The sequence below is a fragment of the Podarcis bocagei genome, assembly GCF_964188305.1.
Source record: "Podarcis bocagei genome assembly, chromosome: 8".
In the NCBI taxonomy this organism is placed as follows: domain Eukaryota; kingdom Metazoa; phylum Chordata; class Lepidosauria; order Squamata; family Lacertidae; genus Podarcis; species Podarcis bocagei.
In genome coordinates, this window is record NC_138133.1 from 8204023 (window position 1) to 8219693 (window position 15671).

The following is a 15671-nucleotide window of genomic DNA, read 5'->3' on the forward strand; positions in this document are numbered from 1 at the left end:
TCTTTCAAGACCAGTGTTATATGGCCCCAGTGGCCACTCCCAGTCACCAGTCTGGCAGCCACATTGTGGATTAGTTGTAGTTTCTGAGTCACCTTCAAATGTAGTCTCACGTGTGTTGCAGTAGTCCAAGAGGGAGATAACTGGGGCATGTACCCAGGCAAGACAGTGCACATGCAGGGAGGGTCTTGGACGTTGTGTCAGATGAAGCTGATAGACAGCTGCCCTGGACACAATCTGTTTAATCAGTTTATTATGGTCATAGACCAGTAGTTTGCCCTGGACACAGAAGTGGCCTGTGCCTCCACGGACAGCTGTGAGTCCAAAATGACTGCGCACCTGGTCCTTTAGGGGGCACAGTTGCCCCATTCAGGAACAGGGAATCCCCTACACCTGCCCCACCTCCTGTCTCCCAGAACCAGTACTTCTTTCTTGTTGGGATTCAACCTCAATCTGTTGACTGCCACCCACCCCACAACCATGAACACCCAGCCCAAACCCTGTGATGATACCTCCCAGCAGTTTCATTTCTTAGAAAGCATGGGGGAGAGGACGGAGCCCTGAGGCACCCCAGAAGTGAGACCCTCCACTACTTTCTGGACACTGCCCAGGAGGAAGGAGCGGGACCACTGCATAACAGTGCCATGCTTCATAGAATGCTCTGTGGCCACAAGAAGCACAGTAAAGGTAAAGGGACCCCTGACCATTAGGTCCAGTCATGACCGACTCTGGGGTTGCGGCGCTCATCTCGCTTTATTGGCCGAGGGAGCCAGCGTTTGTCCGCAGACAGCTTCCGGGTCATGTGGCCAGCATGACTAAGCCGCTTCTGGCGAACCAGAGCAGCGCACAGAAACGCCGTTTACCTTCCCGCCGGAGCGGTACCTTTTTATCTACTTGCACTTTGATGTGCTTTCAAACTGCTAGGTTGGCAGGAGCTGGGACCAAGCAATGGGAGCTCACTCTGTCGCGGGGATTCAAACCGCCGACCTTCAGATCGGCAAGTCCTAGGCTCTGTGGTTTAACCCACAGCGCCACCCGCGTCCCAAGAAGCACAATAGCTTGTTTAAAATCCTGGGTATTTTCCTTCTCATAACTTTTTCCCTAATTTTTTAAAATAGTAACATCCAGAATATGTGTTTGTAGCATATTTGCAGTGCATGAGGTGCCATGGATCTGTAGCTGTGATCTGTAGCTAACTGGCAATGACTCAGAGGAGCCTCATGAATGTGATGAGGCTGTATATCGCTGACGCTTTGCACCAGAGGCTCACAGATATTTTACCACGGGAATCTTTTTCTTTTTGAAGGCCACTTGCCCTATTAGTGCAGTGCAGCCTGTAAGGGAGCTGACTGCCAGAGTCCCTGCATTTCCTGACACAAGTCATCACACAGAGGGATTGGAATGAGTTTCAGAAATGAGCATGTTATCCTGTTTCCTAGTGAAAATAGAAGTGTATGAAATAGAAATGTGAAGACAGCTGCCCTACAAAAGTAGTTCTTTCTGTAATAAGCATGGTTGCTTTTCTTTGACATTTGCTGGTTTCCTACATTTTGACAATTCCATATTCATTATTCCCATTTCACATTATTTATTTCAGACGCTTTGTTGTTTGTGTTTTATCAGTCAGGGATTAGCTTTGAGGCTTATGACTTTAAGCTAAAAATAACTGATGTCACCACCAGCATTTTGATCTGAGTGTTTTCAGCAGGCAGTTCTCAGCTTAGTCTTTGAAATACTAGATTTTTTTTTTGTAACCGCCACTTTCCAAGCAGTGATGTCTAACGTACCATTCTTGTTCAGAATGCTGCCATACTGTGTTGGTCCGACAAAGTGAAAAACAGAATAATGTAGCCATTGCCGCCTCTCGGACCATGCAGTGAGTGGGAATGTGAAAGCAAAACGAGCTTTTGAGCTGCATTCAGGTGTTCTTCAGGCCTGGACAAGATGGCACATCTAAAACTTACCATTTTCTCGCAGGTCCATTTTCCCCATTCAACCTTCCTTTAGAATAATTGCCTTAGCAGAGCCGCCTGTCATAGGAAGCTCCACGCAGCAATGGCTGGGCCCAGAGCTCCTGACGCTTTTCCTTTTCCATGACATAAAGCCTCTGAGCAAGAGTGAAGAAATTAAAGTTATTAAAGGGGTGGTAAGTATTTGCAAAACTTTGCCTTGCTTCTTGGCTTTGGGGGGGCCATTCAGGGAGTCCTTTGAATGGCTACCCAATGCCCTTTCTTTCTCTCTCCCCCCCCCCCCCGTTCTCAGCTTTTTAAGATGCAGGAGGTGTGCGAGGTGCTGCACAAATGGTGCTTTTTGAGTTCTGCCCTCTCATTTACGCTGTGAAAATGAATAGATCATATATAAACAGAAATACACGCATGGTGTGTATGTGTATTTCATGAATACAAGAGGGATCAGCAACAAAATGTTGCAGTGTGGTGGACAGTGTGGACAGTCTGCTGTCCAGAGTGTCTATCGAACAGGCAAGCAGGCCTGTCTCTTTCCAGATTACTCTCTTCTACTTCCATGGCCTCCTTCCCCATTTGTGGTTCCCCCTTCATGAAACAGACATTCTCTGCTCTGTGGCTACTGAGCAGGGTTTGTCCTCAGAGATCTGGGGTTTTTTTGGGGGGGTGTCTTTCCTCCTAAGTTTATCCACCCCCCATCCCCCACGTTATAGTTCTGTAAACTTTGGGATTTTCCAAGGCTGCTGATGCTTCTCTGTGGATGATGCCATTTTGGCAATGTCAGCGCTCAGATGATGAATGAATTATATAGTGCTAGCCGTATTTTATATTTATATATATTTTTTCAGGTTCCAAATGTTCCTAGTGCTGCAGTGGAGCAGCTGTTGAAACTAGCACACAAACTCCGCGAGACAAATGATCCCACTGTGAGTCCAACCATTCGAATTTCAATTGTTCCGTGTTGCTTTCCTTCTTCTTTCTCGCGTCCTGTGTTTTGACTAGAATAACAGCACTGCTGCAAGACCATCAGCAAATGCCCCACTTACCAGCCTAGAAGCTGCATGCAGCACTAGCTGCAGCCTTCAGACTGTCTTCAAGGAGAGTCCCATGTTGCAGTTGTCCTGGTGGGAGGTCACCAGAGTATGGACAACTGAGGCTCTTCTGATCTAGGAACAACCGTAGCTGACAAGCTGACCTAAGCTGGGCATAAACACCCAGTTCATTCAAGGGGGAAGTGCAGTCCTTCCCAGAACAGCTAATTCCTGGACACAGAAGCAGCCCCACCCCCACGCCTCTCTCTTACAGCCTCAGTTTATTGCTCTCATTCAGCCCATCACTGCCTCCCAACACCAGTCACACCTTCAAAGCCTCCCCTAATCACACCTAATCACAGCCTCCCCTAATTCAGATGGAACGGAGAAATAGAGGACTCCGTGGCCTAGGTCTGCAGGTGACGGCTCCCAATGGTTTCATATGGTTGTTGAATTCCATAATGGAGGGAATGGTCCCTTGACGGACCCAACAACTCAAAGCCATGGGACTGAGCCACGGTCTTTGAGGACCACTTTCTGGTGGTGGTCCTTTGGGCAGGAGGAGTGCCTCCCCTGAGTAATGCCTTTGAGAGACTCAGGAGAGAATCCCCAGGGTTGGTGTTAAAACTAGGCCCGAAACCTGGCTGAATGAGTGCAGATGATCTGCTTTCTCCAGGCACGCCAAGAGCCGGCCTGCCACATCCCTCTTGACCGTCTTTCCCAGAAAGGGGAAGTTTTCTATAATCTTGATCCAGAAGGGACCTCTTCAGGAGGCTCCACCACTGCCACTTTATGGAGTGGGCATCATCCACTCCCTGGACCCATCCAGCCAATCCCCCTCCTGGATTTTACCAGCCCTAATGGGCATGGATGGAGAGGGCACACAGTCTGCCTCACTGTTGCAAGTGCCCTGAGGCTAGAACCACTTAAGCTGATGCCACAGGCTGCAACGGTGCTCCAAAGACCTCCAGTAATTGTGGCATCAAGTCAGGCATGGATCTGAAAGATTTTTCACTCCACGCCCTTTGCGCCTCAACAGGAGTCTATTGAGTGGCCCGTTAATGATATGGCTCTAGTCTGGACCAGTCAATTTGCTGCTCCAAACACCCCTACTGGGCAATTCTCAAGAAGCCATAGGGAATGAGAGGTTGTTCTCTTTGCTGCCACCACTGACCTATGACCTGTGTATTTGTACCTATATTCGATCAGATGCCCACTGAGACTTATGCCACCTGCGCTCTAGCCATTATCCAGCACCCTTCATTACCCAGAATTACTCAGAAAACAAAGGAGCCCATTGGACTGCCCTCGGTCAGAGAGGGTACTTAGAAGCTCATTGATGACCATCTGCATATTGCCATTCCCAGTGAAACTAGGGCCTAGAAGATCCCCAGAGCATTCAGAAATTGTATTATTTGACTGCCATTCATTCTATGACTTCATTTAAGAGGAAACGATTACACATTACGTGTCTTGGATGCTGGTACAGTGGTACCTCGGGTTAAGTACTTAATTCGTTCCGGAGGTCTGTACTTAACCTGAAATTGTTCTTAACCTGAAGCACCACTTTAGCTAATGGGGCCTCCTGCTGCTGCTGCACCGCCAGAGCACGATTTCTGTTCTTATCCTGAAGCAAAGTGCTTAACCTGAAGCACTATTTCTGGGTTAGCGGAGTGTGTAACCTGAAGCATCTGTAACCTGAAGTGTATGTGACCCGAGGTACCACTGTAGTTTTGAAGGGCAAAAAAAAAATCAATGTATTATTCATTTAATGCCTAATTAGCACCCAAATCTGCTATATCTAAAAATAAAATCTATGTGGCCCTTCACATAGATACAGATTTCTGACATATTGTGAGTCTGAAAAGTGGGGCCTCTCAACAGGGATAACGTTTTGAAATTTCAAAATGTCCAGAGGCCTGCACGTCAGAAGTGAGTCACAGTTCGGACCGAGGGGAGATTCCTACAGATGAATAGTGACAGGACATCTGCAGAAAGATATAAATAGCCCTCTTGTGCTGCGAGTTGAAATGTACGCCTTAGGTATACAATCCTTGATGGCTCATGCAGCGTCAGGGAGACAATATAGCTGCTCACTCCCCCCATAGGGTTCCAGATGGATGTTTACCCTTGTGTAAGGCGATAATGGCAGGGCATGAACTTGGTCGCTAACCTGTTCAATACACAAATTACTCTTGCTTTTAAACATGACCTATATCTTGTACTTGAATGTCCCTGCCAGATGTTACATTTTCCAGAGTCTCTTTCTGTTCCATCTAGAAAATGCTCATATAAATAGTTGTAATTTGCTTGCATCTTGGCCATTGGAGAAAAGCAAAGTTTGCTGACAACAAATGGATGTGAATTTGTGAGCAGTTCTGCTTTGCAGTGTTAACTTGTATATATATATTTAAAAAGCTAACTAGTGCAAATTTGCTGTTTGAGGAGAGTGAGAGCCAACTGTATAAATGGATTCAGTGTCTCTTCTAAGCCACAAATATATAGGGTCAGGTTTAAGGTGCTGGTTTTGACCTTTAAAGCCCTATGCGGCCTAGGACCCTCGTACTTATGGGACCGCCTCTCCTGGTATGTCCCGCAGAGGACCCTAAGGTCCATGAATAATAATAGCTTAAAGGTCCCAGGCCCTAAGGAAACCAGACTATCTTCCTCCAGGGCCAGGGCTTTTTCAGTGACATCTCTGACCTGGTGGAATGCTCTGTACAGAGCTACAGTGGTGCCTCGCAAGACGAAAAGAATCCGTTCCGCGAGTCGCTTCGTCTTGCGGTTTTTTCGTCTTGCAAAGCAAGCCCATTAGCGGATTAGCGCTATTAGCGGATTAGCGGCCTTAGCGGATCAGCTGATAAGAGGCTTAGCGGATCAGCTGATAAGCGGCTTAGCGGATCAGCTGTTAAGCGGCTTAGCGGATCAGCTGTTAAGCGGCTTAGCGGCTTAGGATCAGCTGATAAGCGGCTTAGCGGCTTGGGAAAAGGGGGGGAGGGGAAAACCCCCGCAGGAACTCGCAAGACATTTTCGTCTTGCGAAGCAAGCCCATAGGAAATTCGTTTTGCGAAGCACCTCCAAAACGGAAAACCCTTTCGTCTAGCGGGTTTTCCGTCTTGCGAGGCATTCGTCTTGCAGGGCACCACTGTATTCCGCCTGGGCTTCAATTTGAATTAGCCTGATCCTCTCTTCCCATTTCCCTTTCCTCTTCTACGAAGAAACCCTTTCTGGGACCCCACATTTAAATTCTTCCCTGTTCCCCTTGCTGGCCCTAGTAGGACCAACTTGGCCAGTTAGCCCTGGTGATCATTTGATGTCTACTGACTGGGTTTTTTTTTTCCTTTCTCCAAAATGACCCCTGAATTTTATTGATATTTTATGTTGTATTTTATGCTGTTTTATGCTGTTTTTAAGTCACATTTTAATCAGTGTTTTATATTTGCTGTTAGCCGTCCTGAGCCTGGTTTTTAAAACCGGGAAGGGCGGGGTATAAATAAAAAAAATTATTATTATTATTATTATCCCAAACACTATGGCTTTGGAAAGTGCTACAGATGGTATTGCTCTGTTAGTGCAGGTATTTGAGAGAGAAGCTGCAGTATGTTCGCTGCTATCTTCTCACTGGTTCCCATTGTGCTATACTCACCGTGTAACATCTGGAGTTTGATGGATTGTTCTTATAGTTTATCATGCGGCCATAACCCCAGGGATCTCTTAACCACGGTTACGGACTCCGAAGCAGGCTAGGGGATTGCGTACTTGCTCTTCACCAGACCACCCCACTCACTTCACTTGATGGGATTGACATTGGTAGAGCATTGAACTGGCACTGTTAAGGCCAACCACAGTTTGCTATTCAGCTTCGAACTCCGATTTCAAATTCCATTTAAGAGGGAATTCTGGTTAACCATATCTAATGTTAGCGCTGATGTAATTCTCTAGTCTTGTCGCTTGAACTTCCCCAGTTGAGATCTAGTAATTGACATCACTGTGAACTTATGGTACAGCGGACGCTCGGGTTGTGAACGTGATCCGTGCGGGAGGCACGTTCACAACGTGCAGCGTTCACAAATCGTCTGTGCACGATTTGGCGCTTCTGCGCATGTGCAAAGCGCGATTGCCAAAACCCAGAAGTAACCCATTCCGGTACTTCTGGGTTAGGCGCAGTGCGCAACCCGAAAACACGCAACCTGAAGCATCTGTAACCCAAAGTATGACTGTATTTTTTATTTCAATAGTGGATTTTTTCAAGTTATATAGCACTTAAAGCAGAGACGTGATTGAATTGCGCACTGGTGTCAGTTGCATAACCATGGGCAGCTTGGGATTTAAGCTGTTTTCCTCCTGCGTTACTGATTAAGAAATGGTGAATAAAATTAATTTTACTTTGGCTAGGCTCAGTCGTTGGCATCATCCTTGTCTACACGGCAGCTATTGAGAATTTGTCGGCGTCTATCTCAGTACCCAAATGAAAGACTCTATGATGCTGTCAATAAAGCTTGTCTTTCCAGGTATATTTTTGCATTATTACGGTTGTGAATTATTATTACTGTGTTTACTTTAACAACTCAAATACATTATTTATTAACAATCTGAAAATTCCAGATATTGCTTTCGATCTTTTTGTTTAACTGAATTCCACTTATGACGATAAAAGGGCAAAGACAGAATTATTTGTTTGTTTCTTAACTTTATATCCCGTGCTTCCTCTCAGTCAAAGGCAGCAAACACAAAAGAGAGAAAACAATACAATTAAAAATAAAATAAAAGCACATTTAAAACATTTGGAAACATCTGAGAATGTGTTACAATATTGAAAACATCTAAACACATGTACCGTATTTTTCACCCTATAACACGCACCCGACCATAACACGCACACAGTTTTTAGAGGAGGAAAACAAGAAAAAAAAAATCTAAATGAAACAGCGGATGTATGATTTTTGTGGTTCATGCTGTGGCCACAGACACGTGATCTGACGGTGAGTTTGGGGTAGCCCAATGCAAAAATCCTGAGGATCCATGTGGATCCATGCTTTGTAACCACGTTTTTGCACCACTGCGGCTCCAGGCAACAGTGGGTGCGTGATTTTTTGGGTGCAAGCTGTAGCCATGGACATGCTATGTGATCTGATGGTGAATTTGGGGTGACCCAGTGCAAAAATCCTGAGGATCCATGTGGATCCGTGCTTTGTAACCACGTTTTAAGTGGGGAGGGAAGGAAAAGCACTCAAGGGACAAGGAACACGCGTGGGGTGGGTGGAGAAGGATGCTGTTAATAATGCAGAAGAGGGGTATAAGAGGAGAAGGCTCCTCTCCTCTCCCGCTTTGCTCCTTTAAAGAAACAGGCTCTCTGTCCCTCTCTCCTCCCCACTCAGCGGCTCTTCTCCCGCTTTGCTGTTTCAAAGCAAGCCACGGAGGAGGGAGGGAAGGGGAACCATGGATCCTCTGCTCACGACTGCAGCAGATCCCCCCGCCATCTGTAGGCATTCGCTCCATAACACGCACAGACATTTCCCCCTGACTTTCTAGGAGGAAAAAAGTGAGAGTTATGGTGCAAAAAATACGGTAATGCAATCAGATAATCTCACAGCTAATAATGTCAGGGTTGCCAGAAAGAGTAGCTGAATAGTAGACCTGGATGTGGAGAGGGCAGCTGAGTGGGACCCAGCGAGGGGCAGCCTGAGCAAGGACCACCCACCTTGGGCCTGCCCATAGAAAGCGTGTTTGCAGGAAGTCTTCTTGTAGTGGGTGAGCTGAGAGTTTGTTTGGGCCCTGGTGGCTGAGAGGGAGGGTGCACCAGAAGGAAAGGGAATTGAGATTGATTTAGATATTAGAAACTTTGTTTCTTGGGACGCAAGTGGCGCTGTGGTCTAAACCACTGAGCCTAGGGCTTGCTGATCGGAAGGTCGGCGGTTCGAATCCTCGCGACGGAGTGAGCTCCCGTTGCTTGGTCCCTGCTCCTGCCCACCAAGCAGTTCGAAAGCACGTCAAAGTGCAAGTAGATAAATAGGTATCGCTCCGGCGGGAAGGTAAACGGTGTTTCCGTGCGCTGCTCTGGATTCGCCAGAAGCGGCTTAGTCATGCTGGCCACATGACCCGGAAGCTGTATGCTGGCTCCCTTGGCCAATAAAGCGAGATGAGCGCCGCAACCCCAGAGTCGTCCGTGACTGGACCTAATGGTCAGGGGTCCCTTTACCTTTACCTTTAACTTTGTTTCTATAGGTAATGTGTGTTTTTGCAATATTTTGTTCAAGCTCTCTGCTGTTGCTTCTTTTATGTACGCTGCTTGGAGATGTTTTTAATATATTAAGTGGTATAGAAATTAAATGATAGAATCAGTGAGCAGAGGTTCAGTCTGTCTCGCTTTGGCTGGGCACACCTGCTCCCTTGCAGGGAACATGTCTGAGAAGCAGACCCCAACTGGGTTGAACCTCGCCCTCCTGCCCATCAGCTGATGCCGCCCAGTGATGTCACCTGATGGGCAGGAGGGTGGGGCTTGGGGGGAAATTGTCTCACTGGCCAAGATCAGTCTGTACACTGGAGGTTCCCGCCCTGTGCTCTACAGCCCCCCAGTAAATGGGTTTGTGACCTTTGTCTTGGCTAGTGTTGTTTTAAATAACTAATGCATTCATTATAATCTGGGTGCATTTTGCTGCAATAAGGATTAGAGCAATGAAAAGAAAACTGAGAGTTTGCTCTCCCATGACATAGTGTCTAAGATCCATGCTCAAACACAAACACATTTCAGTGGACACATCTGAAGTGGTTCAGGCAAATATGTGGGTGGTATTCTAGGACCACAACGCACTATGGTCTTGTCTCTCCATATTGGAGAATTGCAAATATTGTTGATTATTCCCCCCCACCCGAAAATTAACTTTCTTCCATTTCTGTCTCATTAGGTTTTTACCCAACCTTGCAAAATCTGCTTTACATAAAAATCTGCTGGACTCTGGAATTGAAGCAAGCCCCATTGAAACTCTGGAAATGGAGGGGAAAGGCTATAGCTGTAAGATGTGGTCATCTCTCTCTCTCTCTCTCTCTCTCTCTCTCTCTCTCTCCCTCCCTCTCTCCCTCCCTCCCTCCCTCCCTCCCTCCACCCCCTGCTTCTTCAGTTAAAGTGAACTTTAGGATAAACAGGCCATGATTCGGTGTTTCAATCTCACTACCTCCTAGAATGCCATTTGCGTACTGGTACCCTTGTACTCTGAGGGTTTGCTATGGCAGCTATTTCTCTAAGCAAAGGGAAACCCAAAAGCTAAATAGAAAGTATTCAAATGCAGTCAGGCTAACCAGAATAGTGGCAAAGCACAGTGAACAGCTCACTGCTGAGAGCAGGCCTCCAATTCGGATCTCTAAATTCCTCAAATGCACACCTCAGAACCACTTTTTTCTTCTCAGAACCACATTTCCTTCCCCCACCCCCCAAAAAACGTATTGACCGGTGAGCCATCGCATGGAGCTGCTTTCCCCCCACTTCCCTAAAACGTGGCCTCTTCCCCTTTCTGCTACCTGGAAGATCTGTTGTAACTCTAAAAGTAGTAACAATCATGTAAGACAAGTCATGGCATCATATGTCTACACGGTATTTAGTTTCTAAATAGTTTCTAGGTTTTAGAATGCACAACTCTCCTGATAAGCATGTTCTCTAGCTAGAAGCTCATTCTCAAAATACGTCACGCTTTCATAATGAGAAGTCTCAATGTATCTTATGTTCCCCACCTCCACGACTTTTTCTAAAATCAAATATTTCCATTGCACTTCGAATGGATATAGTTGTTCATATATGTGGTTTGTATGAAACCTCCAGGTGAAGTGGACTCGGGAACCCTGAAGATTGGGGCAGTCACAATCCCGATTTATAACCCCTTGGAGAGGATGAAAGTGCCCGATGTTCTCTTCTATGAAAATACCCAAGTAAGTGCTGATCTCTCACTGACCAATTTCGGCCAAGATTTTAATAACAAATACTTACGACCAGATTTCTCTGCCATCCTTATCTAATGTGATTAAAACACTGCAAACGTTATTCAAATGTTCTAGATAAATACATCGCCACCGAAGAATTTTGTTAACAAGGTTGCTGTGGCTGTTTCCAGCAAAAAGTGGCACTCCTAATTTCTTCACTTACTTCAAGTCCCATTTGCCACGTAGGAAGTTTATTGGGAGGTTCCTTCTTCCATTCATTGCTGTGTTATTTCACCTTCCTAGCAGTGGATTTTGCATTTTTCTGCTGTGTGTTAAGGACAGTCTCTGTTATTATGCCTCTATTATTATCAGTATCAGTTTTAGTATTATTCAATAGATTCATTACTGAGCTAGACATACCTGTAGCTGAACCAATCAACATCAGTTCTTAAATTCTTACCAATATAGATTAATGTGTAATTAAAGAAAACATATATTATTGCTTCTCTAAATGGGTGTGGCAACTGTGCATCACCAACACCACAAAAAATTACACATGTACATTCAAGAAAAATACTTTTTCCTGCTGCCTTGTCATTACTAAGTTGTTTCAAGTTTTACAAAGCAGTTTTAATGTCTCTCTAGCATATGATGGTGATGGAAGATATGCTAAAAGACTTTTTGCTTGGCGAACACCTTCTCTTGGTTGGCAACCAGGTGAGAGCAACGCAATATTTCTTGCTAGCGTGCACTTTTGTTTTACTGTAATTAGTATTTATTGAAAGCTCTGACCTGGATAATTTGACAGAGGACTGACACTGAAAAGTCCACCTGTTACTGTACATGGGGGGGGGGGAAACCTTGCATCCAAGGATGTAAAATTATTTTTAATATTACCCTCAGAATGAGCTTTGGAAAAATAAGCAGACTAAGGCGGTGTTAAAAAGTGTGTGGCTCCAGGGAAGAGATAGCCACTACTTTGCAGTGTGGCAGCAAAGCCCCTGCCTGGACACGGGTGGTGCTGTGGCCTAAACCACAGAGCCTAGGGCTTGGCGATCAGAAGGTTGGCGGTTCGAATCCTTGCAACGGGGTGAGATCCCGTTGCTCAGTCCCTGCTCCTGCCCACCTAGCAGTTCGAAAGCACGTCAAAGTGCAAGTAGATAAATGGGTACCGCTCCGGCGGGAAGTAAACAGCATTTCCGTACGCTGCTCTGGTTCGCCAGAAGCGACTTAGTCATGCTGGCCACATGACCCGGAAGCTGTCTGCGGAGAAACGCCGGCTCCCTCGGCCTATAGAGCGAGATGAGCACGTAACCCCAGAGTCCTCCACGACTGGACCTAATGGTCAGGGGTACCTTTATCTTTACCTTTTGTCTACTTATCTGAACCCAGGCTCATGGCTGGGCTCTCCTCCTTCATCATGAATGGTAGCTGAGGACAAACCTACAGCTCGTTGTTTGCAAGGGAAGTCCTTAACTACTATGAGCCCAGCTTCAGCTGACATGCAAAGCCGAACCTTGAGTTAGCTACTGCAGGTGCTGGGAAGGATCTCCTCTCCGGAAGTCAGCATGTTCCCACAGTCCCAGGAAGCCATTATTGACTGTGTTGTGCAAACTAGGCCTAAAAAAAATGTTGTTTCTACATACAGTACGAGCACGGCTTTTTGTTAATCATTTTTCCATGGTTGGGATTTGGTTTTCCTTGGTTGTAAAGCATATTTAATCCTGTTGCATTAATTTGCCGTTAAGGAATGGAATGGTTTTCCTTTCTGCAGGGTGTGGGGAAAAATAAGGTGGTTGACAGATTCCTTCACCTGCTCAATCGACCAAGAGAGTATTTGCAACTGCACAGGTAAGGAGCTGTGTAGTCATATTACATGACTTCACAATCAGGTAGGCACCTGTTTAACCTGTTTTTAGCTTATCATTGATTTTAATCATTTTAAAAATGTTTTAAATTGCTGATGTTAACTGTTTTTACTGATCATTTTATTGTTTTGTTCTTGTAAACAGCTTTGATGCTTTTTTTGTACACTTGGTATATAAATTTTATTATCTCAAATATTGGGCTTTGCTATAAATTATACAGGATTTTTCAGACACAGGGCTGGTGAAATGTTACAGATGCTTCCAGTAAATATCCCTTTAGCTGGCCCAACCTACTTCCAGTACTAGAGAGAGGGATATAGCAATTTAGAGTTGGAGTGAATAACAAGGTCACAGGAAATGTGCTGCATTTAAAGTTCTAACGAGACAACAAATTAAACAATTTTTGAGAACATAATTTTAGGAAAAGGTGAGTTGAATAGTTTGAGCAGTCACCCGTAAGAATGAAGAGCTAATAAACAGAGACAAATGCACCCAGATCTATGTGCTCTAGCATGTTTCCCTCGGTGAAGCAATGCTTATCAACTTGTATCCCTCAGTTTAGCTTCTGAGTCTCTTCATGATCCTCTCCTGTTTCCTTCCTCTTCAGTTCAGCCATTTCAGCTGATCAGGTCCAGCAATTACCTCTTCTGTTTTCCAACTCAACTCCTAAACAATATTTTCACTCCTCTTTTCAACCTTTTTAGCCAATCACCAAAGGAGAGTAAGTTTTTATTTCCCCTGATTGCCACGTTCCTGACCTAAACCTTTTTTAACATCCTGTGCAGAATTTCCTGAGCAAAACATCCCCTTGAACATTATTTTGAACTTTTGACCCTTCCGTTCAGGAAAGCTGCAGAAGCAGCCATTTTGCAGCCCATGTTGTAAAACCAAAAACCAAAAACCAAATGCAAAATGGCTGAAAGTCCTGCTCTTTTGCTCTCTTTAGAGTTATTCAATCCAGTGGGTGGGAAGAGGAGGAGTCGCGTTCTCCCATGAAAGATTCCTGCCTTCCAGGGGGGTTGGACCTTCCAACTCTACAATTCTCTGATTCTATGTTGAACAGGAGGGTGCATTAGATGAATTCCAGGCTGAGACAGGTTGCCTTGGAGGGATTTGGGGTTTGTCCGGAGTTAAAGCAGGCGTCCCTGAAGCCCTTTGTGTCATCTTGGCAACCCAGGCATAAAAAACATGCATGGACAAGCAAAATTGTTTCTCTAGGTTTATTGTGTATGGAGAACACCAGGGGAGAGGGGACAACTTTGCAAAATTGAAACTTGTTTGTCCTAAATAATGCATTGGAGTGGAAAGATTCTGAATGGAAAGGGATTAAAGCTTTCAAAGGTTAAATAATGCTGAATGGCATGGTCTCTTCTACTCATTAAAACAAGGCACTGCTAACTGAAAAATCATCTTGAGGTGGTGAATCAGAGTATAACTTCCCTGAGAAGACTAATTTCGGTTCCCTTTTCAACACCAGTTTTGTGATGAAAGCATTTTTCCTTAAAGCTCAGTGCCCTTTCTAAGGTGGTTTCTAAGTGTAAAATGGAGTCTGGTATTTTGAAATAAGAATAAATGAATTCCCCTTTTTGACTTGTGCATGTTTTGCTATCTTAGAGACACGACCGTGCAGAGTCTTACACTTCAGCCTTCGGTTAAAGATGGTCATATTGTCTATGAGGATTCTCCACTAGTAAGTCCACATTTGTGTATTTGAATATATGAGTTCTTCACGAAATTTCATTGATGGGTCCAAGTCCTTATCTTGAGATGAAATACATTGTTACAAATCTAAGAATGCCCTGTTTCTTTTCAAAGTAAGTTTTCTAGCCCTCAAAACAAGTAAGTTGAAATGGCCTTTGGTCTGGCAGAAGTTTCTGCTAATAGAAGTGGAGAAGTGGAGAAAACAATCCATTGAATGTATTCTCTTAAATACCCAAAATGTGAACTCTATGACAAATGCACAGGTAGTAAATTTACATCTTTATCAAACTGCATCCAGAGTTGTGCAGTTTCTTTTCCAATGCGCGTGCTGTTTAACATTTTCCAGGTGAAAGCTGTCAAAAAGGGACACATCCTGGTTATTGACGAGGCAGACAAGGCCCCAACAAATGTCACCTGCATTTTGAAAACCTTGGTGGAAAGTGGAGAAATGATTCTGTCTGATGGAAGGCGCCTTGTTGCCAGTAAGTAAACCCCTGAACACAGCATTCCAGCAGTTGCATTTGTTGCAGATTAATGAATAGCACATTTCTCCAATGTTTGGGCCTATCTAAATATAGTTTACCAAAGAAAATAAAGCTCTTAGGTTGCAAACACTCAGACGGTACATTAGGTTCTTGTTCTCTGTCTCTTATTATTAATGTATATTTGAGAATATCAGAATAATTATATAATAAGAATGCATTGCCCTAGGAAACAAAGATTTTTAATACTACCAGCCAGGGCTGCGGTCTTGGGCTGGATAGCTTGCAAGTTTATTTTAAATAGTTCTGGGGAAAAGACCTTGGCTCTGCAAATCTTTGGTCCCAGGGGCCATAAGAGGCATTGGATGTGCCACATCAGAGGCAGAAAGACAGCTCCACCTTCAGAAAAGGAGACCCGGCTACCATTTCGCTGCCACCACAGCAGCTTCCATGCCATTTGCCCTATTGAGGTCAGAGCTCTGAAGTCAGTAAACTCAAGAGGGGATTTTCCAGGGTGATTTGGAGGGATTCTAGGGAATGCATGGATCCAAAGGATCCAGTCCCACAACATGCCTCTATTCAAGGAATAAATTAATGCATCCCAAATACTGTTGGAGTTCATTCCAGTTTTTTTTAAAAAATAAAAAAAATAAATTTTAAAAAAACAGAAGAGCACAGATTGTGTTCCCTTTGCTTCTCACTTCCATTCTGCCAGCA

At 44.8% G+C, this 15671-nt stretch overlaps 1 protein-coding gene and 1 long non-coding RNA gene across 5 annotated transcripts in view; one reads left to right on the forward strand and one right to left on the reverse strand.

The window, feature by feature from the left end:
- Positions 1–15671, reverse strand: part of LOC308594059 — a 227903-nt gene that overhangs the window by 145324 nt on the left and 66908 nt on the right. The gene's annotated exons all lie outside the window — the stretch shown is intronic.
- Positions 1–15671, forward strand: part of VWA8 (von Willebrand factor A domain containing 8) — an 89108-nt gene that overhangs the window by 25846 nt on the left and 47591 nt on the right. For all 4 annotated transcript variants that reach the window (XM_081206143.1, XM_081206142.1, XM_081206141.1 and 1 more), the window contains exons 15-23: positions 1975–2143; positions 2810–2887; positions 7388–7503; positions 9898–10004; positions 10806–10912; positions 11549–11620; positions 12678–12754; positions 14386–14461; positions 14819–14954. In XM_081206143.1, coding sequence (XP_081062269.1) covers positions 1975–2143; positions 2810–2887; positions 7388–7503; positions 9898–10004; positions 10806–10912; positions 11549–11620; positions 12678–12754; positions 14386–14461; positions 14819–14954 — 938 coding nt within the window. The remainder of the gene's footprint in view (positions 1–1974; positions 2144–2809; positions 2888–7387; positions 7504–9897; positions 10005–10805; positions 10913–11548; positions 11621–12677; positions 12755–14385; positions 14462–14818; positions 14955–15671) is intronic.